This window comes from Cervus canadensis, chromosome 13 (assembly GCF_019320065.1).
Source record: "Cervus canadensis isolate Bull #8, Minnesota chromosome 13, ASM1932006v1, whole genome shotgun sequence".
Lineage (NCBI taxonomy): Eukaryota > Metazoa > Chordata > Mammalia > Artiodactyla > Cervidae > Cervus > Cervus canadensis.
Genome location: NC_057398.1, coordinates 5,531,012 through 5,556,085, shown reverse-complemented (window position 1 = coordinate 5,556,085; position 25,074 = coordinate 5,531,012). Strand labels below are relative to the sequence as shown.

Genomic DNA, 25,074 nt, shown 5'->3' with positions numbered 1-25,074 from the left:
GAGGAGTCCCTGCCTTGGCCCTCGGAGAAAGGCCATTTGCTCCAAGGCTTGGTCAGAGCATTTCCCTCTCCTCGGACCTGGAGCCCTGAACTTTGGGGCGGGGTGAGTGGAGAACCCAGCCGACCGACCAGAGATGCAGACCAAGATTCAGGCGTGCGAGGCGCACGTGGTGAGACCCAACTTAAGGCGCAGGAGCAGTCGCAGACAGGCTGAGAGAGGCGGGGTGACAGAGGACAGAGATGAAGACAGACAGCCTGGCAGTGAAAGGGGGGCGGGAGGGGCTGAGCGCAAACTCAGGGATGGTCAGTGGGAAGGACGCGGGCAGAGCGACCCTCGGGTCCTCCGGGGCCCTAAGGGGGCTGAACTGGGAAACCGAAGCTGCAGGCTCTCTCCACTAGAGGGGGCGCTTGAAAACCAGGCTGGGCCCTAAACAGTGGCTTTTGTAGAGGTTTTTTTGTTTGTTTTCTGATTTGTTTGTTTTGTTTTAAAAGAAGGAAAAATATAGTTAAGATATGTTAGAAACTCCCAGCTGTCACTGCTCTGAGACCACAACGGGTGGGGTCCCGTTGCCGGTAGGACGTCTGGGCCCCGTCTGGTCGCAGGGGGCAGGCCGGGGCGCCTGCGGCATTAAGAGGGGGCCCAGGGTGGGGAAGCCGCTCCGGGAGGGGCCTGCCCGGCTGGCAGGATGTGTCTGGGGGCCGGGGGGGGGCGGGCAGGCGTTCTCAAGCAGTCCTGGCTGCCAGCCTCCCCGCCACGGAGAGGCTCTAGCCTCTCTTTATCAGCGATACAAGTTTTTGGCCCGAGCCCAAGGTGCCTTCACGGGGCCTTCCTCTTCTCCCAGCCCCCTAAACAGTCTCAGGTGGTGGCGATGCTGCTCCCGAGGAGACTTTTTCAAAGAGATCTTTCAGGAATTGAACGCATGTCAGCGTTGTATCACTGATTTCATCTTTGTCTTCATACTCTCTGTGGGAGCCTTTCTCTGAATTATAATTCCCCCTTTCATTTCAGCAGAGGACAATATGGAGAGAACAGGGTCCAGAGGCTTTTCTCATCTGAACAGACAGTAACCGTCTGACAGGGGTGGGGGGAGATATTAAAAGTTTGGGGACGGCAGCGGGCCGGAAAGGAGCATCTCTTCAGATCTGATAGCATCCTCTGATATTTAATCTTGGCTCCCCTTTGGTTCACGTTTACCTGGGGTCAAAGAGGGAGGCAAGGGAGGAGAGAGCAAGGAAAAAAGGAAAACAAGACAAATGTATCATGTTATGAAAGTCTAATCCTGCTTTCCCTTGTCTAAAATTACTTTCGGTATGAGAGATAAAAGGCAGTGGGGTCGCCCTTGCAGAGTTCAGCTTGTCTTGGAGAAGGAAGTGGGGGAGAGCTCCCAGGGCCAGTGGATTATCCCCTCTGCTCTGCCTGCCCCCCCAAAAAACATGTGTTCTCCCTGCAGCTTTGAGAGAGGGGGCGGAGGCCCTGACTAAGGCACCTTCACTTCTCCACGCTGTCTGGGGAGTTAAACTTTTTGTATTTTTTTTGCATTTACAAGCCTGCCTTCCCACCTTGGTTTCTTGTTTGCCTATGGAGGGATAGGGAGAGATAGCAGAAAGAGGTGTAGAACAGCTCAACAAACGCCAAGTGTAATCTTCATGTGAGAATCGTTGCCCTTGTGCTGAACCAAGACAGAAAGACAATGAAACCTGGAATCGGAACCCACTTAGGTTTAATCAAGTAGAAGTTGGTCATTGAGTCAGTGCCAGGAATGTGTAACACTCAGTACCCAGACGAAAATATAACTGATCCTACCTTCAAGACGCTTACAGCCTCCTGGGGGGGTGGCAGGGAAAATGAACATCCCCTCCCAGAATTTCAATATAAAAGCAAAGGCAGACTGGAGTTAACGGTATGCTGGGGGATCAGAGTGAGTGGAGGTACAAAAGTTTCCCTTTTGCTCTTTCAGTGGAAGGTGCAGGTTTTCTGGGAGGGAGACTCCTATGCTGGAAAACCTCACAGTTCCCCGTCACAAGGGACTGTCTCACCCTCTCCCACTCCTCAGCCTCTCAGAGCTACCCCAGCCTTTTTTTTTTTCCCCTCATGCCCCTGCATGGATTTTAAACTGACACCACTGTAGTTGTTTTCTATTAGTCAACATCCTAGAGCAAGATCTCCGCGTAGCACCCTCCCAAGGGCTTTGCACCGTGTATTCTATGTAAATTGCATCCCTTTCCGGTCTCCTGGAGCTGGCAGCTTGGACTCCACTGTGCTTCATCAGGAAATGTTGTTACTCATCTGTATTCACGTTGAAGTGTCCAGAATCCTGCTGTTAGCGCACACACTTTTATCTGAAGGAACCCATTAAAGGGAACCCAGAGAAAATATATTCGGATATCCCCCTTCATCTTGCCTGAGCAGGAAAGCCCCCTCCAAGAGCTATCTCTGCTTCTGTCTGCCTCCTGGAGAAGGACACTCCTTTACAGGTTCTGTCCACAGAGAAGGCCGGGAGGATTAAGGGAGGGAGGTTACAAGCAGGCAGATCTCACTTCAACTTGAAAACTTTCTCTAATCCCATAATGGAGGGTAGTGTTCTGCTTGTACCTTGACGTGTTCAGATCAGATTTGGGGTACGCAGAGGCCCAGCACTGGGGGGAGGCAGAACCAGGGCACATGCTTGGACTTTAAGAGGCCTTTGAAACCTTTAAAAGTCTATGCTTTTGAGAAATACATGTATATGTGTGCATGTGAGTGCATATATTTCTGAAGAGAAGGAATCTGCAAGCCCCGCCCCCCTCCCAATATAAAGAACCACTAAACTCGAGTCTCCAGGACCTTACTTGGCCCCGGTTTCCACTTGGTGCTCTGGTTGTGGATGGAATCGAGGCTTCGGGTGAGGAATTGTAACCCCAGTGTCTGCCCCGCATCCCCAAGTGACAGATGACTGACTCAGAGGAAAGATGAGAGGTCCAAGGTCCAAGCCTGGGCGCCCAGGTGTGGTCATCGCTGCACAACCATGGACAAGTCACGGCACCTTTCTGGGCAGGATGCAGGGCGGAGGGCTCCTGCCTTGAAGGGGCCGAGGGTGGAAGGTTCAGGAGGGGAGGAAGGGCTGGGTGAGAAAGCCCTGGCTGCCCCGTGGAGGCAGGAGGGCCAGCGGGCAGACAGAAGTGACACCAGGGGACGGTGCCGCTTTGAAGCGGTTTCCTGCTCCATGAAAGCGAAAGGCCTCAGCTGGGCTGGGTAAATATTACGTTGGCCTCTGACCTCCCACCTCCCCTGACCGCCCCCCGCCCCCCCCACTGCAGTTTCCCTTTTTTTTTCCCTGAGCTACAAAGATACCTGAGGGAGAAGAGGCTGTTTTCTGAACTTGGGGTTCTCAGTGGAAGCCCTTGGCCAAAACCAAGTGGGAGGATCAGGCTCCACCGCTGTGCCCAGCCCTGGGAACCCGGGTCAGCCAGCCCTGCGGGGTCTGAGCCCCTGTTTCACGCTGGAGGCTGGTGATTTTTCCAGGAGAGAGGCAGTCAGGGTTTCACAAGCCCCTGGAACGACTGGCCCCCTGCTCTCACCCCAGCCACCCAGACCTTCCTGACAGGCCCCTTGACTCTCTGTGAAATTAAAACCCACAACCACTATGGTTTCGACCAGGCAAACACCCCCTGAGGTTTATCCGGAAATTAACAGAATTCAAGTCTAACGCCCCATTCCGAGTGACCCCCAGGGTGTGAAGCCCTGCAGGTTCTGGGCCCAAGAACCTAGCTGTAAGAGGCTTCAAGAAAACCTTCTGAACCACTTGTGAAACTGGGAAGTCACACCTGGCACCCGTCTTCAAGATCCTGAGAGCAGCTAAGAGGGGTCGGAACAGATGGTCAGGAAGAGACCAGTGTGAGGTTAGGGTCCTAATGCATGAGAACAAAGGGCCTTCTTTCACACTTGTGGCTCTTCCATCTTCCTGAAAGCTTTCTTACCTGTTGACTGATGCTCATCCTCCATTTGCTCCCAGGTCAAAGCGGGAGATACGAGGAAACCCCAGGACACTCTGGGAGAATGGCCTTCTGCCCCTCACACAGCACCTCCGTTTCTTCATCTGTATAGTGGGGATGAATTGTCTCCCTGACTCTCCAAGTGCCCTCACTTGCCTTTGTTTCTGGAGCTGGGCATGGGAAGATAATATTAAGGGATTTGGAAAAACAACAATTGTCGCAACCTGCAAATAATTCTAAAGGTTACAACAGGAATACAGCCAAGCTAGAGTTTTTTTCCCCTCCCCCCCTCTCTCTCTGAAATTTGTTTGGAATTTTCTGATAAAAATAAGATTTTATTTAAAGAAAATCTGTGTGCTAAAGATTTTTATATATAGAAATAGATGAAGGACTTAATGCTCAGTGGAGACTAGAGGCTGAGAGCAAAACCCACAGTGATCCTGGCAGCCAGGTCATGTGTGTGGCTCTGAGTTAGGACTAAGCCGTGGGGATGGAGTTTGAATTCTGAATTTGCTACCTTTGGGCTTTGATATCTTCACATCTAAGAGTGGAGATTTAGGATACTGTCGCAGAACTGACATGTTGGCATTTTTCTGGGAGTCAGCCTCCAATGAAGGGCAAGGGGCAGAGCTCTGGGGCTCCTGCTGCCTGCCTGCAATCAGCTTGCATTTGTCTGTAGAGAGAGCTCCTAGAAGCGTGGGTATGAATGGGATGGACACAGCATGAAAAGCACCAGCAGACACTGGGGCCCAGGGCCAAGCTAGACCCTGGGGCTCAGGATCTAGATCCCTGGGCAGAATGTAGCAGGATATTGGGGGAGAAGCTGTCTTCTATCAGCCCAAGAAGCTCCCCCCTACCCAGCCCTCCCCGCTTCAGCACAGAACCTGGCCTCTGGTTGAAAGTACGGAGCACGGGAGGGTGGATGCAGGTGGAGGGAGCCCCGTGCCTTCCACAGCACTGCCCAAGAGCCAGAGGTGGAAAACGAGGGTGACAAGGTGCCTTGGGTCTCTTTTCCAGAATGTTATGAAGAAAACCATTTGCATTGCAAGAGAATAGGTGTTATACATACAACACTTGAGAAATGTCTCTGAGTATTCGACAGCAACTTTTCCCCGGGTCCACACAATAGATGCAGAAGCTGAGTCCAGCCTGGGCCAGTGGGAGCGGCCAGTCAAGCTGTGGAGAGCGTGAGGGGGCCTGTTTGCCCCAGCCAGGCCCAGCACACCATCTCCGCCTGCCGGTGTGGGAACTTCTCTTTCCAGCCTCTCATGCCTTGCCACGTCCCTGCCTCTCTTTCTTGAGTTTGAGCAGGTGTCCCTGAGGACAGACCTCTCCCCTGCCCTGCCAGTCCGCCGGCCCTCGGGCACCCCCGTGCTTCTCCGTGGCGCAGGGCAGTGTGCAGAAACCCCCCCCCCTCCCAGTTAAAGACTCCAACAAGCTTTCCCCCATCCACAGCAGGCCTTGCTATTTGCAGAGTCAATGGCCCTGGCAAAGCCCAGCTCTCCCCTCCCTCCCCAGAGGCAGTGTGGGCACTGTTTGCGTGGCGGTCTCTATAGACTCGGCATTCACAGCTTGGAGAGGCTGAGACAATGACCCGAGCAGCTGTCTGCAGACGGAGCTGGCTAGGAGACTACGGGAATGGGAGGCGGGAGCCGGGAGCCAGGAGCCGGCCGGGCTTTGCCCAGCTCGCACCTGCGAGCTTTCTCAGGCGGCCGTAGGGGACCCGAAGGCCACAGGAGGCAGGGCTGGGATTCGGTGGACCTGGCTCAGGCCACCTGACTGACTCCTGCCACGAGCCCCCAGCCTCCTGGGCCAAGGTTGCCACCAGCCATGTGGTCACTCTGGGCCTGGAGGGAGAAGCAAGGCCCGGTCTTCTGAGGAAGCAGTGGCCTCTGGCCTGAGGACAGGAAGCGGAGAACACCTGTCCAGGTAGAGACAGACAGGCCATTTCCCCAGGAACCTGCCCAGGCAGAAGAAAGGTTTTTGGGTTTGGATTTTTTTTTTTTTTTGCATTATTTGCAAGGAGGCTGAAGTTGGTGCAACGTGATTTACTTTATACAAATGTTTATCGAATACCTGCTATGTGGGGGGTATCATGCAAGGGAGGCAAGGCGCTATCCAGGCTCTTGAGGAGCTCCCGGTGTGGCAAGGGAAAAAGGGGAACACGTGCAAATAATGGTCGTACAAATTAAGTGTTGGGACACAGAAGAGAGAAATCAGTCATGTAAGCCAGTCATGTGATCCAGGGAGGGAAGGAACTCTGCATCACGTGAGGGATTCAAGCAGAGGTTGGAAGGTGATGACCAGGTCTCCTGTGGAGCAGGAAGGTGGAAGAGGTGATGGCCGAAGTCCTCACCCACACCCCAGTGCTCTCAAATGGGGGTCTTTCTGTTTGCTGCTCGGGGAATTCAACACAGGAGAAGTCTCCTTTGAGAAGTGAGGCTGAGTGTCAGGTTTGTGAGAATGACCCACAGCTGCTGGCCTAAATTCCACTGTAAATAGAGATGGTTCTCACACCTCCGCTCCCCCAACGACTCCCTTCGGAGCGGGGTGCCAGGAAGGCTGGAGGACAGGGATAAGCCCTGGCCTCTCCTGGAGCCAGAATCGTCCTAATCGTGTCCGAGTGAGCCCTCTGTCTACAAGCAGGGGCAGAGCCGCCTGCATGGTCAGCTCTCTGTCTGCACAGCTCTAACTTCTAATCACTGTCATAAACAGGACGGAAGCAGCTGCTCACTCCAGTCTATTATCAGCTTGGTTGGAGACAGAGAAATTTAAATGACAGTAAGATGCTTAGCAAAGAAACGAAAAGTCGGTGTTAAAAATAAAGAAAACGAGACAGCTTGTTTCATCGAAATAGAAGGGTTATTAAACAGCCCTGAATTAATCAGTGATCTGCCAGGGCTGGGACTCGGAGCACGCGGAGCCAGGGAAGAGAGCTGGAGAAGACAGGGCAGTCAGAGGCAGGTAGGGGCTGCCTGCGATCTCGGGCCAGCTGCTGGGACTGCGGAAGCAAGGGTCTTAGAAGGGGAGATGGCAAGTATCAGTTTTCTCCCCCGCAGATAAGAGCAGGTCGGGTGGGGAGGGGACTTTGGCAGCCCAGCCTCTCTGCCTGCAAAGCCCTGTTTCTGGATTCTTTTCACCTGCCAGCACCTGAGCTAGCCCTTGAGCCATCTCCAGTCCTCGGCCCCTCCCCGGGGCCAAACAAGTGGCATTGGGTGGAGGGCTCCTAGGAAGCCTCTTCCTGTCTCACAGGGTGTCCCCAAGAATGCAAGTCTGAATTGAGCTCCTCACACTGCACCCCCATTCCAGAAGAGTGGTGACTGTGAGCTGGGTGTGGCCAGAGCCTGCCTGCCGCAGGGAGACTGACCTCCAGGGTCGGGGGTCTGTCCTTGCTGGTGTCACTTGGTGGCACCTCACTGCCGGCCGCAGAGCAGCAGAGAGACAGATGTAACTCAGGCCTACTTCCAGATCAGTGCTTTCTCCAAAATATTTCACCTCAAGTCTGCCTACGTCTGTGAAGTGGTTATGCTGACGCTCCGCTCTCCTTCACAGGCTTGCATGAGCGGTGCGTTAATGGGATGTTGTTGTCCACTCAGTCGTGTCCAGCTTTTTGCAACCCCATGATTCCCTATCCTTCACTATCCCCTGGAGCTTGCTCAAGCTCACGTCCATTGAGCCGGTGGTGCCATCTAACCACCTTGTCCTCCGTCACCCCCTCCTCCCGCCTTCAATCTTTCCCAGCATCAGGGTCTTTTCCAATCTTCCCATCAGCCAAAGTGTTGGAGCTTCAGCTTCAGCATCAGTCCTTCCAATGAAAGTTCAGGGTTGATTTCCTTTAGGATTGACTGGTTTGATCTCCTTGCAGTCCAAGGGACTCTCAAGAGCCTTCTCCAGCACCAGAATTCGGAAGCATCAATTCTTTGGCACTCAGTGTAGGTGAAATTCTTATTATAGTTAACTATAAGATCGCTGCACAAATGCTAGTTTATACTACAGTGGGGTCCCTTGAAGACTCAGGACAAATGGAAAGGAAGGTTTGCCATACGGTATGGAGTGGGTCTGGGGAAAGCAGACTTGGGGGCACCTGGCCGGGGCTACGGGCAGGGAGGCGGGGCCTCGGGTGGGGAGGTGGGGCCAAGGGGAGGCGGGGCCACAGGCAGGGAGGCGGGGCCTAGCATGTCCTGAGCACGTGTGCTCCTGACCTGCCAGGCCGCCTGCTATATCTTGAATTAATCACTCCAGGAGCATTTTCTTTGCTCTTTGACCTCAACATTCTTTCTCCTCTCGCCTCCCTCCCTTCTCGCTTCCCTCCTGGCTGTTTACCCTTTTCCAGGCTCCTCTCTCACACCCCATTCATCATCAGGGGGCCAGATCCTCCCTGGAGAAGCCCTCTCATCTCCGGCCCAGGTGGCCCCGCGCTCCCCCGGCCTGTGTTTCCTTCTCTCCCCTTCGGCACATTCTTCTCCCCGGCCGTGTCCGGCTTCCCCCATAACTGTGCCCTTCACTTTCGTTCACCGCGGTTGGGCCTCAAAAACCTCTTCTCCCCTCCCCGCTCACCCAGGTGCTCAGGGTCCTCCAGGCCGAATGCGTTCTGGCACAGACAAGCCCCATAAGTGGGCACATCTCTGCCCAGAGTGCCCCTGGCCCCGCCGTGTTCACGCGTCTCCTTTATCCAGCACCGCCGCGGTTCCCCTGCTCCGTGTGAGCCTGAGTGCGCCTGTTACTTAAGAGAAACTGCTTGACAGCTCGGGATCTTCTCTGCAAAGAGCTCAGAGCCTCAGACAAAGAGAGAAAAATAATAGAAGCTGAAGGTGGGGAGGGACAGGGTGGGGACACAGCCTGCTTAAGAAGCTTCCTCATAAAAAGGAGTTACAGCTTTTTATTCAAAGGCAGGCTGTTGGTTCAGAAAAGCCCGGGAAAGAAGGAGAGGCGGAGAAGATACTGGAGGGGAGTTCCAACCATTGTGCTGACCAGACCCCAGCATGGGAAGAACCCCCCCAAAATGTGGAGCTCAGCTGGGCAAGCATCTCTCAGCATCTCTCTCTCCTCCTGTAGACCACCTGTCCTCTCTCCCCCTTTCCTTCTTCTTTCCTGCCAGGGGCACCTGGGTGAATCACCCAGAGCCCAAAAGGGGCCCTTAAATCCCTCTCAGAGCCCGGAGAGGAGGGGGTGAGGCCCAGGGCAGCGTGGGGCCCAAGGGACTGGAGTGATGGCTACTAGGGAACAGGAGCACCCAGGTCCTCCCCAGAGGCCTGAGTCCCCAAGCTCCGTGAACAAGAACCACCCCATCAGCTGAGTGAGGCCAAGGCTTCCTTGTCGTCACCACCACCCAGGGCAGCCATTGTTGCCAAGGAGATGATGCCCTTGTACAGTGTTTCTCCAAAAACAGAAACAAGAGTAATTGGTGTTTATTCAAAACTGTAGCGTTTGCAAAACACCTTCTCCTCTATTTTTCTCATTGATTCTCACCACAACCCTGTGAGGTATCCTTTTACAGTTGAGGAAAGTGAGACTTCAAAAGGTTAAATAACGTGTTCAAGGTCACTGAACTAGTAAGTAGTAGAGCAAGACTTGCACCCAGGTCTACTTCCAAAGGGCTTCCCGGGTGGCTCAGCCATAAAGAATCTGCTTGCTAATGCAGGAGCTGCAGGAGCTGAAGTTTGATCCCTGGTTTGGGAAGATCCCCTGGAGGAGGACATGGCAACCCACTCCAGTACTCTTGCCTGGAGAATCCCATGGACAGAGGAGCCTGGTGGGCTACAGTCCATGGGGTCACAAAGAGTCAGACACGACTAAAGTGACTTAGCACACACGCACATCCTACCCCCAAAACCCATAGCCTTCCCTCCGCGTCTGCTGCCAAGTGTCACAGTGAGTTTGACTTCCTCATAGGAGAGTCCTCCTCCGAAACCTTCCGAGGGGACGTCTCACCCCATCCCCTCTGCTCCTGATCACTTTATGCTGTCAGCTGGCCACTTCTGAGTGTGTACTTTTTAATGTGATTGATGATAGTATATGATTCATGGCTCTGGTGCTCTCTTGCCAAGGCTTTTCCTGCACCAGCCCTGTCTGTAGGGGGCGTTCATCAAAGGAGAGCTGGCATCTTCCCACTCTTCTCCATCCTTCTCCCCGCCTTACCCACCCGGCTAATGACATTTGCTCATCACCCAGTGGCCCAAGATAAACAGCAGCCAGGATCCTTCCCGAACGGCTCACTCTCTTCTTCACTGCTGCTCAGTGACCAATTACGACAAATGCTTGAGCCAAGTGTGTTAGTTCCACCATGGCTTAGAGCAGCCTCGCGGGTGAGGGAAGCGCATATGCAATCCTCTCCCCTTTGCCCTGCTCTCCACAAGTCAAACTGAGTGCAGTCCTGAGTAGAAGGCCTCCTGCTACCCCTGCGCAGATGTCAAAGACCTCTACTTCAATGGGCAGGTCGGACACAGTCACATGGAAAAGAGGGCCAACAGTACAATGCAATGTTTGCTAGAAACAGCAATGTCTAATTGACTTTGGAGGAGAGACAGGTGAGCGTCTAGAGGCTTCCTGAAGTTTTGAAGGATTGGCAGAGTTTGGATAGGGCAAGAAGAAAGTGGAGATGGGCATTCCAGAGATAAAACTATGCGAGATGTGTTTTGGGGACTCTGCAAATGAACAAGTTTGTTAGGAGTGGAGTCACTCTGGAAGAGGTAGGAAGGAGAGCCAGAGAAAAACGGAAGAGCCAGTTTGGGAGGACTTGAACTTGGGCACTTAGCAGTCCCTGGTCTGTCTGGGCAACAGCAGGGAGCCAAGGAGGGTGTTTCCATGGGTGGATATCATATTTTGGCCATATGCCTGGCAAAGTCAGTCAACGGTAGTCTTCTGACGCACGAGAAATGAAGCAGGACAAGGCACACCTTGCCGGAAAACTTCGGCTGAATCTTTGATGCCAGTGGCCTTCGCCAGAGCCGGGGGCGTCCATCAGGGTGGGAAGCCTGGATGGTGACTGTCTTACATGCACATTTTCAGGGAGGCCGTGCAGGGTTGCTGGTGAAGAGGACCACTCTTTTGAACTTTGGGGAACCCCAGCTTCTAGAAACAGCATTTTTTTAAAAATGCACCTTGATCTGGCACTAATGGCCACTTTCCCTGATGCCAGGACAAGGAAGCAGTGATGGGGAGTGCCCCTAGTCCCTGGAGCCTCTCAATGGCTGCCATGGGGCAGAAAGCAGGAGGGTCTGCAAGAGAAACAGCAAGTGCTCTCACCCAGGGTCTCCTGGGGGCTGTTAAAATTCTTCAAGAGGAGAAAGGCAGGACCGCTTCCCAGAGAGTAAGTGGCGTGTAGGGCCAGTCCCCTGCCTGAGCTGAGATGAATGTCTAGGACTTTGTTTTTTTTACTTTCTTCTCTCTTTTGCCTCCTCCAACTCCCCCCCCCGCCCCACCCCGCCTGCCCCATTGCTGAGAACTGGAGATGTGTCACCGTTCTTTGAAAACATGGCAGTTAATGGCAGCATGATATGCCATTATGTGGAGTGACTGTAATTTATTAATATTTAACCCCTTAGTTGGGCTCCTTCTGCCCTGTGTCCTGCTCTCCTGTCCCATTTCTGTCTCGGAGTTCCTGGCTCTCCCTTGTATAGTAAGCATGGGTGAGAAGGCGGGAGACACATTTCCAGGCTTCTCGGGAAGCTCTTTTGGAATTTCTCTGAAAGGTGACTGCCAGCCAGCAAACCTCTTGCAACAAAGCACCTCCGGACTCCACCTTGTAACAGATAACTCAGTCCTGGCCACTCCTCCCTCAGTCCTGCTCCTTTACCCCGATAAAATGGGAACCTCAAGTCTTGACCTTTAAAATGCTGGCCAAGTCTTATTTAACATCCTTGCGAGTATTCCCAGACCAGACACAAGAGAGTTTGGTTGAAAAATGACTTGTAAATATCTCCATAACTTCTGCTTCCTAGCAGAATGATGCTAGTTACTCAGCCTTCCTGAGATTCCATTTTTTCCATCTGTGAAATGGGGAGAATGATACCTATCTTGCAGAATAATCACAAAATCACCCATTGCATATGCCAAAAATCTAGCTGTGTGCCACATAGCAGATGGTTAATAAAGAATAATAAGATAGCTGCTCCTCTTTATTATTTTTGCCATAGAAAACACAGGGAAATTTTTATCGTCCTACTATTCATGGTTATGAAGTCTTCAAACATGAATTTGGATTTGACTTAGCAAAGCTAGATTCCCACTTTTATTCCTTTGCCAGACTTGGGAAGGAGCCTGAAATTCCTCTTCCTGTCCTTTCATTTCAAAAGGCCTACCCACAGAGCAACCTCACCACTGGAGTGGTTTGGATACAATCCGGCTGGAGTCCGGGGACCAGTGGGGTAACCTTTCTAGGGGCCCCATAGTGCGGAGGGCAGACATACCCCTAGGGTGCAGCTTGGAGGCTCAGCGCCCCGCTAAGTCACCGAAATTCTTTCTGCCCCTGGGGTGAGGCGGTCACGGCCAGGCCCGGCTGCGCTATCCCCCAGAGGGGGTTGAAGAGGGCAGAGCCCACGGAAGGGGGATAGGCAGGGGTGGCGGGCTGGCAGCTGCTTGAAATTGATTGCTCTTGTGGTTTAGTTTCCACCCTGGGCCCCTCTCTGCACTGCCCGGGGGGCGACCTTTAGATAATAAAGGGAATTCTGGGAGATCTCTGACAGGCCCGTGACATATGGGGCAGGTCTGCAGGGTCAGGCGGTGTATCTCCCTGCTCCCGCCCCCAGGATAATGAATCTTGTTTTGACTTGGCTGAGCCAGCCCAGCCAGCGCCCCAGAAAGGAGCCCAGCCCCTCCGCGCTGCAGCCCTTCAAATCAGCGCCTGTCTTTGGAATCCTTCATAATGCAGGGAGACAGTTCCAAACTTTGATAGCCTGTGAGTGGAGAGGAGAAACACGGTGTGTTTTGCTAAGGCCCTGGGAGAGCTGGTGTGGTTTCCCGGGCTCGAGGAGAGCCCACTGGGAGACCTGGGAGAAAGGGAAAACACAACAACAGAAAACCCGTCCCGGGGTGAAGAGGCAGGGCTCCCCGGAGGACAGGCCAGAGGAGGAGGAGCTGGGGTGGGAATGGAGCGATGTTGCTCCCGGGGGGTCACAGAGTATCCCCGAGCGTCCTTGTGGGCAGGCGACATGTGGACTCTTCTGGGCAGGAGCAGAAGAGGGCGGGGGAGGCGGGATGGACCGGAACGCTTTGCAGGAGCAGCGGGAGAGGTGAGAAGTTCTACTCCCCCCGGGGCCAAAGCGGGCTCAGGGGCCCTGTGTCTGCCTGGTGAGGAGGGAAGCGCGTCTCACCGCCTTCGGTTCTCACGGAGGCCTGAAGCGCCTTCTTCTCCAAGAGTGTTGGCCCCACGGGGATTTCCACCCACCCCCCTCGCCACAAACACCCTTTGCTTTCAAGGAGCAGGTCGCACGCCCAGCCAGTGGAGTGCATCGCTCCTCCTGGCTATAGGAGTTTGTGGGGACGGCTGTGGCTGAGCACCATGCCCGGGGTGGCTTAGACACTGGGGTTAACGGCCTCCTGGAGGCCCGGAGTCAGGGTGCGGGCAGGGCTGTGAGGGAGGGCACTGTCCCGGCCTCTCTTCTTGGCTTGCAGGTGGCCGTCCTCTCCCTGTGTCTCTTCACACATCTTCCCTCAAAGCCTACCTGTTTCTGTGTCCGAATGCCCCCCTTTTGTAAGGACACTGGTGCATTTGAGACATAAGAGATATGGATTCAATCCCTGGGTTGGGAAGATCCCCTGGAGGAGGGCATGGCAACCCACTCCAGTATTCTGGGCTGGAGAATCTCATGGACAGAGGGGCCTGGTGGGCTGCAGTCCACGAGGCCGCAAAGAATTGGATTTGACTGAAGTGACTTATAATGCACACGCACCACCCTACTTATCTAATTTTAATTCAGTTACTTCTATAAAGACCCTGACGACAAACGCAGTCCTCTGAGGTTGTGGGGATTAAGGCTTTGCCGTATGAATTTGGGGGTGTGTGAGAATAGGGGCACACCTCAGACTCCTGCCTTTAATGCCATGGCTCAGCCCTTGGCCTCCCCTGCCCCCTGCCTTGCCCACGGTGCCATCTGGGGGGCGGAGAACCCGCCCCCTCACGGGGGATGCAAGGCACCTGCCTGGCCCCCTCACTGTCTGGAATCCGGGTGCTTCCCTAACTGCTGATCAGTGTTAGGGACGCCCCACATTTCCTTCGCTTACTCCTTGGTTATTTGAAATTGAATCGGGTTTATCCACCTGTGGCAAAGAATGGCATGACAGATAAGCAGGGTGTCTCCCTTCTCACAGTGAGAGGAATGATACTACCGAAAGTTGCCTTGACATTCTGGGGGGTGGGGGCTGGGGGGAGGGCACAAGGTCGTCTATTTTACTTTCTCAGAAAAGAGGCCCAGAGGCCACGTAGGCAGAGGCCTGTTTTCCCCCTCTGTCTCCCCTCGCCTCCTCTCCTCTGGCTCTGGGGCAAGGTGTAGCCACTTAGCTTCACAGAACAGCCCAGAGTCTGGGGGAAAAAATGACATTCGATTAATGAAGCAAACGCAGCTGGTACAGCAGTGACATCTAAATTGTTCCTTTGGTCCTGTTATTTTCTGTAGGAAATTCTGCCTGTCCCCACCCCACCCCCTCCCCTCTTCCCTTTAAATCGCGTGCATAAAATACGCTAATAACAATCTCCGGTGTCTGTGCCTGAGTGACAGCTGAAATAAGAAAAAGACTAATCATACCTCCTGCAGCCCCATCACATGGAGATTAAATGAGTCTCTCCCCCACCCCCTCCCTGCCCCCCTCCCCCTCCCCCCACTTTCTCTCCTGGTCTCTTCTCAATGAGCATCATGGGCATTTGAATAATAATATTATAGACGCCGTCAGGGTGACAGTGGGGGAAAAAAATCAGCTCAAACCCATGATTACTCCTTCCATCTAATAATTATTTAAATACCAGATAACTCCTCTCACTCTAATTGAGGCCTTTCAGCTGTCGGCGTCACCCGGGGCCTCTGCGCGCGCCCTGGCGCTCACCTTGTGCTGCCCGACGTGCCTGGACTACCTCCGAGGTCGCTGTTCGACAGTCACACTCGGAGTCCTGGCATGTACAGCCACGCAGATGACATGCGTGCGGGTCCTTAGGGAGCAGTCCATCCACGGGAGGCAAGGCGGGGCCCCCCGAATTGTGCCGTGAGACCATTACCCTCATAGATTTTGATTCTTAGAAACCCTACCCTGAAGGCCGCCTTCTCGGGTCATTGGAACCGGTCCCCTGCCTCTGGGTAAGCATATTCCTAAACAGCTGTCAGGAAAACTCACTGTCAGAAAATTCCATAATTTCCTTGGCAGGATGCCCCGGGATCCTCTCTGGATAGGAGGCCCGCTGGATAGCTCACTCCCATCCCTTCTGCTCTATTTCTGACTCTTTGAGAAAAAGAAAGACGTGGCCTGCGCTGGGACATGAGTGTCCTGTCTGTGAGGTTGTCTGCAAGCCCAGGGAAGATGGTACAGGACAGTGGGGTAGCTCCCCAGTCCAGTTCAGTCGCTCAGTCGTGTCCGAGTGTTTGAGACCCCACGAACCGCAGCACGCCAGGCCTCCCTGTCCATCACCAGCTCCCAGAGTCCACCCAAACCCATGTCCATTGAGTCGGTGATGCCATCCAACCATCTCATCCTCTGTCGTCCCCTTCTCCTCCGGCCCTCAATCTTTCCCAGCATCAGGGTCTGTTCAAATGAGTCAATTCTTCTCATCAGGTGGCCAAAATATTGGAGTTTCAACTTCAACATCAGTCCTTCCAATGAACACCCAGGACTGATCTCCTTTAGGAGGGACTGGTTGGATCTCCTTGCAGTCCAAGGGACTCTCAAGAGTCTTCTGCAACACCACAGTTCAAAAGCATCAATTCTTTGGTGCTCAGCTTTCTTTATAGTCCAACTCTCACATCCATACATGACCACTGGAGAAACCGGTCATAGTAGAGGCGCCCTTCTCGTGTGTGATGACCACCTGGACCTGCCTGGGCCTGGAGGAGGTCACTCCCCTGACACAGAGGGAGCCACTCTGCGTCCCTTTTCTCCCCTGCCCCGTAATCTGCACCCCTTGAGTCTGCCCTGCATGACCACCTCCCTGCCCAGGCCCAGTGCCAGGCCCACTTCCACCGTCACTGGGCCTCCACCATCAAAAGGCGTCTTCTCTGCCCCCCAAACAGGGCAGCCTCGAGGCTAAACGGAACTGACCCCCAGGACCGCGTCACCCACAGCAGAGGAAGCAACGGGCCTTTGGTCACAAGGTCTGGGTTCTGCTGGCACCTGCCTCCGAGTCACGCGGACTCACCTTTGACGATTTGTTTCCTTTCCACGTGGTTTGGCTTCTTCATTTGAAAAAAGAGAAGTGGGTTGGAGTCATCTTAGAGTCAGCTTCAGCGCTGGCCTGGAATCCCTGCTTTAAAGGTGCCACTCATTAGAAGGGGCAGCTGAGGAGAGGACGGGCTTCTCCCTGCCCTGGGAGAGGAAAGGGCTTTGGGGGAAGCCCAGGAACAGCTGCCAACTCCTCGGACTGCACAGGCCTCATTTTCTGTTCGTTTTCAGTTCAGTCGCTCAGTCGTGTCCAGCTCTTTGCAACCCCGTGGACGGCTGCAGGCTCCCTGTCCACTCTGTTTGTTTTGTTGACGTGTAGTTGGTTTTATTATAGCTGGTATTGTGTCAGTTTCAGATGTACAGCAAAGCGATTCAGTTATCTGTATATGTTTTCAGATCCTTTTCCATTATAGGCTATTATAAGATACTGAATATTGCAGTATTTTACAGTAAATCCTATTTTATATATTGCAGTATCTGTTAATCCTATACCCCTAAATTACCCCTGCCCCCCTTCTTTTTTCCTTTAGTAGCCATAAACTTGCTTTCTATGTCTGAGTCTGTATCTGTTGTGTATATGGATTCATTTGTATTACTTTTTAGATCCCACATACGTGATATCATTATTTGTCTTCCTCTATCTTACTTCACTTAGTATGATAGTGTCTAGGTCCACCCATGTGGCTGCGAATGGCAATATTTCAGCTTTTCATGACTGAGTAATATCCCACTGTATATGTGTACCATGTCTTTTGATCCATTCCTCTGTGGATGGACACTGGAGTTGCTTCCACGACTTGCCTGTTGTAAATAGCGCACCGCCCTCGTTCTCATACTTAACTGTCTGGATTCTGGCTTCTCGGGATCCTGGCTGTGTGGGCCACCTACTTGGTGCAGTTATAATAACAGACACCTTTCCTGTTATTGTGATGAAAAATATCATAGCCTGGATGATGTTGGTGATGATGGTGCTGGTGATGGCGATGACAGAACGATGGAGGAGCTGCAGATGGGCCCAAGGGTGGGAGCTCTAGCATCAAGAATTTTCACTGAGTTTAGCAAAATTGTATTCCGACACTAACTCCTCTTCCTGCCTCCTCTTCTTTCCTTTTGCAATAAGGGGGCCGGGGGGCAATATGCATAGAGGCTTGTGCTCCCAGATATCCTGAAAAAGGCAACAGGGCGGGTTGTAGGGAGGAGAGATCCTTCGCTGAGCTGACCTGGAAATGCCTGATTGTCATCTCGTCCTTGTTTTGCCCCTGATGCCTGCAGCATCTGATAGGGAAGGTATTAGATGCCTTCTCTAGCTGTCACCAACACCTGCCTCCTGAGGCCTCATCGGGGAGATGGTGGCACCAGGCCCTCAAAATGAAATATTTAGTGACTCTTGCTTCCCAAAGAGGCAAGTGTGGCCTCCCCTTGGCATCAGTGCTCTGAGTGCCTTGCGGGTAGAGCTGGCATCCCGGGGCAGCACATCCTCCCTTGAGACTTGGGGTGGGGGAGAGGGAAGCTGGTAGGAGAACAGCCACTCAGCAAGTGTGGCTCTTGGGAACACGTGTGGCACAGAGACTTCACAAACTAGACAGAGAGGAAAAGGGACAGGAAGGAGGCATCATGGAGAAAATCCCCAAGGGGGACACTTGGGGTGAGGAGGAAATGCTAGCTCTACACAATCATATGCATATGTTCGCTGGCTTCTACCAAATTAAGGATGGAAAATTCATTCTAAGACAGACCGTGGGATAGACGTAGATGAAAAGCTGGGAATATTGACAAATAGATTACTACTAATAAAGGCTAAGGTATCTCAAACATTTATTATGGACCAAGCATTGTTCTAAGTGTATTTATGTGTTCTAAGTCTATTTATGTGTATTAAATGACTTCACCATCGTAACCCTATGAGGTAGATGCTAGTGCCAATCTCTTTACATCTAATGAGATAGCATCAGAGAACAGCTGTGTACCTTGAGCAAGTTTACACAGCTATCACCTCTGTTTGAATCCAAGCACCTAAATTCAGAGCTTATGAGTCTCTCCATTACACTACATGGCCTCTCATCAGAGGTGGGTACCCTTCTCCCTCACTCTGAACTCAGACTGGAGGTTTGATCCTTGCCAACCAGCCCCTGCTTTGGAAGAACTGCCTGATAATGTCAGCATTGGCATTGAGAGACATTGAAAGTGGCTCTCGACTCACTCTTGAAGCCAGTTGGTCTTTGTGAATTCCAAGGTGGGATGCAAGCGTCCCTCCACCCCTGCATTGCAGGAGACCCCATCTCCTCTTGACCCTGAGGCCCTAGTGCCTGCGGCTCCCAGGTGGACCACCCTTGAGCCCTGTGGAAGGAGTCTGTGTGGCTGGTTCCCGGGAGCAGTCTGTCCCAGAGTAGACGCTGATTGAGAGGGAAGGGGAAAACAGTACAACTACTGGCCTGTTGAGACCTCTAGATTTAACCAGAAGGACCTCAGCTGTTATTGCAATTATTGACTCTAGAAGCTGAAAGCAGCAAGTCTCAAGATACCATTTTGTCTGAAGAAAGAAATCGTACCAACTGGTTATGACATCCTTTGTTTTAATAGCATTCTTTAAGATCAAATAACATCCTTTATTTTAAGATCAAGAAGTAGACTCGGGTTGATGCTGGAGAAGCCTAAAGCCACACAACTCTTGGTGACACAGGCAGGATTTGAAAGCAGGTCTCTCTGAGTTCCCCACTCTGCCCCCTGCCCTATGACTCCATGCCTCCTAGCCACCAGGCCGGTTTTCCCACTCACGTCAACTCTTCAGATCCTGTACCTCCACCAGGCTCCCCGCAGGCTGCAGAGAGCCGTGCTGGGGCTGGTGCAGTAGTGTGCTGGAGATGATCACCTTCAGTCCATTCCCTCTTCTTTGATGCACGCCTTCACTGGGCCAGGGAGGGCTGGGGCTCAACGGTCTGCCCACAGTGTTCATTCCCATGGAAAGGAAGAATATGAGCAAAAAGAGAAGTCAGGAGGTCTGGCAGGATTCCTAAAGGGCAGTCTCTTGGGGAGGCTTCAATGATAATAATAAACTAGTGTGAGTTAAGCATTCACTGAGTACCAGCTCCCATGCTAAGAGGCTTCCCCGCATCATCTCATTGACTCTGATGACAACCCGAGGGGCCGGTACCGTCATCATCCCATCCTTCCAGAAAGGAGTCTGAGACTGGACTTGCCCAAGGTCCCAAATTTCTTCCCAGATTCTGCCTGACCACAGAAGCCACTCACTCTTCAAACTGTGTGTCTGGAGGATACATGGCAGGGAGGTGAGACAGGTGATCTCAGCCTCACTTGGTGTCCTCTGGTGTCACCTTTCCTCCTGGGACCGTCTTCCTCCCCTCCATGGGCTAAGCATGTCTGTGCATGTATGTTGTTGGGGAGGCAGGGGTTCTCTGCCCACGTACTCAATGCCAGAGCGTCTCAGAGAACCCTGCCTAAAAGGCCAAACCCCAAGTACATCACGATGGCAACTATAATCCTCATGGCGGGAAGGTCGGGGGCATGGGGAACACACTGCCCTCCACCTGTAGGCAAACGAGCTCTCCTACCCAGAGAAAGGGCACGCACAGCCCAGCCTCCTGCAGCTCCCTACCCAGATGGAGAATGGGAGGATTCTGTTATTTCCTTTCCGCAGCTCCTCTTGAGGAATTCACGTCTGGCTACCGGCCCCAGGACATAGCTAAATATAACCTCCGATTTTCAAATCGAAAGCTCTGTCCGTCGGGAGGCTTTGCCGGTGAGCGCATGGGGCCGGAAGGGCTGTGTCAGAGCCCCTGAGGTCAGCCCAGGCCTCATGCCGCTGCGCCTTCCTCTTTCCAAGGAAGCCTGGGGCCTGATGAATCACCCCAGAACAGCACTCCAGTGGAACCTCCTTGGAGGAGAGCGGTCAGGTGGGGCCCGCCTCTGGCACCGTGGGGGCTGTCAGGCGGGGGAGGCACAGTTGCGGAGGACAGGGGGAGTTTCAAAAGACACGGAGCAGAGAGCAAGTGGATCCCGCAGGGGGCATCTATTCGATCCCAGATTCCAGCCCTGTGTAGCCAGGTGGGGGATAAATAAAGAGACCCAGGACCCTGATGCTGGGAGGGATTGAAGGTGGGAGGAGAAGGGGACGACAGAGGATGAGCTGATTGGATGGCATCACCGACTCCATGGACTTGAGTTTGAGTAAACTCCAGGAGTTGGTGATGAACAGGGAGGCCTGGCGTGCTACGGTTCATGGAGTCACAAAGAGTCCAACACGACTGAGTGACGGAACTGAACTGAACTGGACTCTCCTAGGCCACCTTGGAACACGTGCTCCATCCTGGGCTTGAGCCTTTCCACTCCTCCTGCCTCATCGCCCAGGCTTCTGTCTGGACTTGTCTGAGAAGGTTGCCGGCCAGTCTGTCCAGCCGAGAGACAAGATTTCTCTACTAGAGCCACCACTGTGCCCACCTCCCCCATAAAAGTCAGGAGCAGGCAGAGCGATGGGAAGCCTCCACCGTCTACCCCCTGCTCACGAGTCTCTGAAGGCCTGCGGGCCAAAGGCTTGCCCCTTTGGGCAAGCTTCCCTGGAATAGTAGGAAAAGCTGTAGAACCTGGGGATTGGGAGTGTAGGGAGGGAGCAGGGAAGTCAGGGCAGAGGACTGACCGGCTGGGGCGGGCAGCCTGAGGTTGACCTCGTGGAGCCTTAAATCATCACGGGGCCCCAGTGGTGGCTGCCATGAGACTGACCTTCAATTCACCTCCCTTTGCTCTTCCCCACAGTCTCCCAAACCCAGAACTCTCACCCGGGTGGCTGAGGCTGGACTCACCCGCCAGTCCCTGTGATTAAGGAGGCTGGCTCCCCGCTGAATTCGACCTGCAAAGGCGGCAACAAGGTCCCCGCTTCTTGGGGAGGCAGTGGCTGAGGTCCTCCTGTCCCAAGGAGGAGGGGTGGGTGGCTGTCTGCCCATTGCCTGGGGATTCTTCAGGCTCCTAAATAGCACCTGTGGGAGCCCCGGGCCTAGCTCACTCTCAGAACAAGTTTTCCCTGATAACACTGCAGGATTCTCTCTAGAGAGGACCAGGCTGAAGGGCGGCGAGAGGCAATGTTAGGATGACCAGCTCCCCTCCTTCCTTCCCTGTGGGGGACCGAGCGTGAAAGAGGAAACCCACAGTGCGAGGCGGTGGACGGCTGAAATAAAAAGGAATTTTATCTGTGACACCAGATTCGGAAGGGACAGCCTGGGAGAGGGCCTCCCTAACCACTGGTGTTTCACAGGCTGGAGCATTTTCCACTGGACTGGGAACAAGCAGAGGAACGTGGCAACTGGGTGGGAAGACTGGCCTTAGTCCCCATACTGCGATCCACTGGCTGCAGGGACTAAGTGTTAACCTCTCTGAGAGGTAAAAACGATATCTGAAGAGGACAGAAATAGAGATGCTTTGTAAAGTTTAAAAAAAAAAAAAAGCATTTTACAGTGTCAAAGCTGGAGACCAAAATAGATAATAGGATTCCCTGAACATCCCGAAGAGGGAGAATGTATGTTAAAAATAGAAAAACCCAAATACAGAAGGAAGAGGCCCACAGAGCTAGTAGGCTCGGGGACCTGGGTCAAGCAAGCCGGTTCTCCGGGGATTTGTTTTCTGTCTGACCACTCTGCCTTGTGTTTTGCAGAACCATGTGAGGGCCAGGCCGGGCAGGCGGAGTTCGCGAGAGATCGGAGGCCCTGTGTCCCGGGCCTCGGCCGGCTCAGAATGGAACAGAGGAGGCCCTGGCCGCGGGCGGCAGACGGGGACGGCTGGCCTGTGGTCCTGCTCTCGGCCGTCTGCGTGCTGCTGGCGCCCCGGGCGGCCGGCGTGCCCCAGTTCAGCACCTTCCACTCGGAGAACCGGGACTGGACCTTCAACCACCTGACGGTGCACCGCGGGACCGGGGCGGTGTACGTGGGGGCCATCAACCGCGTGTACAAGCTGACGGGCAACCTCACCATCCAGGTGGCTCATAAGACCGGGCCGGAGGAGGACAACAAGTCCTGCTACCCGCCGCTGATCGTGCAGCCCTGCGGCGAGGCGCTCACGCTGACCAACAACGTCAACAAGCTGCTCATCATCGACTACTCGGAGAACCGGCTGCTGGCCTGCGGCAGCCTCTACCAGGGCGTGTGCAAGCTGCTGCGGCTCGACGACCTCTTCATCCTGGTGGAGCCGTCCCACAAGAAGGAGCACTACCTGTCCAGCGTCAACAAGACGGGCACGATGTACGGGGTGATCGTGCGCTCGGAGGGCGAGGACGGCAAGCTCTTCATCGGCACGGCCGTGGACGGCAAGCAGGACTACTTCCCCACGCTGTCCAGCCGCAAGCTGCCGCGCGACCCCGAGTCCTCCGCCATGCTCGACTACGAGCTGCACAGCGACTTCGTCTCCTCGCTCATCAAGATCCCCTCCGACACCCTGGCCCTGGTGGCCCACTTCGACATCTTCTACATCTACGGCTTCGCCAGCGGGGCCTTCGTCTACTTCCTGACGGTCCAGCCCGAGACCCCCGAGGGCGTGGCCATCAACTCGGCCGGGGACCTCTTCTACACCTCGCGCATCGTGCGGCTCTGCAAGGACGACCCCAAGTTCCACTCCTACGTGTCCCTGCCCTTCGGCTGCACGCGGGCCGGGGTGGAATACCGCCTCCTGCAGGCCGCCTACCTCGCCAAGCCCGGGGACGCCCTGGCGCGGGCCTTCAACATCAGCGGCCAGGACGACGTGCTCTTCGCCATCTTCTCCAAAGGGCAGAAGCAGTACCACCACCCGCCAGATGACTCCGCGCTCTGCGCCTTCCCCATCCGCGCCGTCAACCTGCAGATCAAGGAGCGCCTGCAGTCCTGCTATCAGGGCGAGGGCAACCTGGAGCTCAACTGGCTGCTGGGAAAGGACGTGCAGTGCACCAAGGCGGTAAGGAGGCCGCCCCCGGCACACACCCGGCTCGGTACACGCCGGCCCCCAGATCCCCTGGGGGAGGAAGGGGCAACCCGCTCCAGTATTCTTGCCTGGAAAGCCCCATGGACAGAGGAGCCTCCGGGGCTACCATCCACGGGGTCACAAAGAGTCAGGCATGAGTCTGCTACCGAACAACCCAGACCCCTGCAGCCTGCAATGAGAGAGGTGGCTAGCTCATGCACTTGAGCTACCTTTGTTGATCCTGCAGAGTCATTCCACATATATCTCATCCAGTGTCTCCACCCCACCAGACACTGTTGTAAGCGCTGCCGGCTTCAGCCGTGAACCCTACCACATCACGACCTGCCCTCATGGAGCTTTTGTGTGTGTGTCCACGACTTCTGCTCAGTCGTGTCCAACTCTTTGCGAACCCGTGGACTGTAGCCCGCCAGGCTCCTCTGTCCATGGGGATTCTCCAGGCAAGAATAGTAGAGTGGGTTGCCATGCCCGCCTCCAGGGGATCTTCCCAACCCAGGGATCGAACCTGGGTCTCCCGCGCTGCAGGCAGATTCTTTAACGTCTGAGCCACCAGGGAAAACCCCTCACTCATTTCGTTAGAGAGGCAAGACAGAGAAATACATAAAACGGGTAGTCTGTCCAGTGGTGACAGTTGCTGTAGAGACAATAAAGCAGGGAATGGGGAGAGGCAGGACCCAAGAGGATTGGGTCATTGAGAAAGCAGCATCTGAGCGAAGAATGAGGAAGAGCCAGCCCGGTGGGTATCTGGGGAGAGCATTTGAGAGTGGGCGGGAGCAGCAGTACAGAGAATGCTGGGCATGCCCGGAGCATGTGAGGAAGAGCGAGGAGGCCACTGCAGCTGGACCACAGCAGGTGGCAGAAAGTGTGGCCGGAGAGGAGGCCGGTCAGGGTAACAGGGACCACGGCCTGCCCATGCAGGGCCCCGCCGGCCACGGCGAAGGGTAAAGGAGGCAGGCAGGTGTGTAGGCTGGAGGAGGGCGAAGGGAGTCAAGCGTGACTGATAGGTTGAAAACTAGAGAAGAAGAACCAGGCGTCCCAGCAGATGGAAAGGAGGAGAGGAAGGGGAGTTCGGAGTCCAGACCTGAGGGTGGCAGAGACGAGGAAGTCGGCGGCGAGCCCCATCCTGTGCGAGGGTCAGAATGCCGCCATCTCCGTGGTCCCCAGGATCCATCCGTCTGTCCCTCTGCCCATCACGCCATCCACCTACCCACCCCTCCATTCTTCCCTTCATCCCTCCCTCCGTCCATCCGTTCAGCAAGAGGGTATCGAAGGTCTCTCGAGTGCCAGGCACCGTACTGGGCACTGGGAATGCAGACATAAAAAAGACACGATCGTGACTCTCCAACGTATCATAACCCAGTGGGCAAGAGAGTGAGAGATAAAAATAGTAGGCAGCATCATATAATGCTGAAGAGTTTGGGATTCAGAGTTTAGATTCCATCTGTGCTACTTCCTGGCTTCAGAAGTGGCTTAGTGTGTCTGCATCATCATCTGTGAAGTGGGACTCATAATGCCTACTTCACGGGATGATCAGACAAGATCAGATGTGGCAAGGTTAACACCATGCCTGGGGTATTAGGTTGGCCATTATTAGTTAACTGTTATGCAGTGTGACAAATACTAAGATGGATTTCTGTGCAAAGTCCTGTGGATAGGAGATCTGTAGCCTGGGGAACAATCTGACTCCAAGTGACCTGTATGGCTGCCTTTTGAACCCCCTAAAGGGGGGGTGTCTGCTACTGGGACCAGAAGCCACTTCTTAAAGCAAGAAGAAAAAAAAAAATCACACGTA

General features: G+C 54.0%; 1 protein-coding gene across 1 annotated transcript in view; it reads left to right on the top strand.

The window, feature by feature from the left end:
• Positions 1 to 25,074, top strand: part of PLXNA2 (plexin A2) — a 228,887-nt gene that overhangs the window by 4,727 nt on the left and 199,086 nt on the right. Inside the window, exon 2 of the mRNA XM_043485126.1 lies at positions 21,991 to 23,258. Within this exon, the coding sequence (XP_043341061.1) occupies positions 22,071 to 23,258 (1,188 nt within the window). The 5' untranslated portion in view covers positions 21,991 to 22,070. The remainder of the gene's footprint in view (positions 1 to 21,990; positions 23,259 to 25,074) is intronic.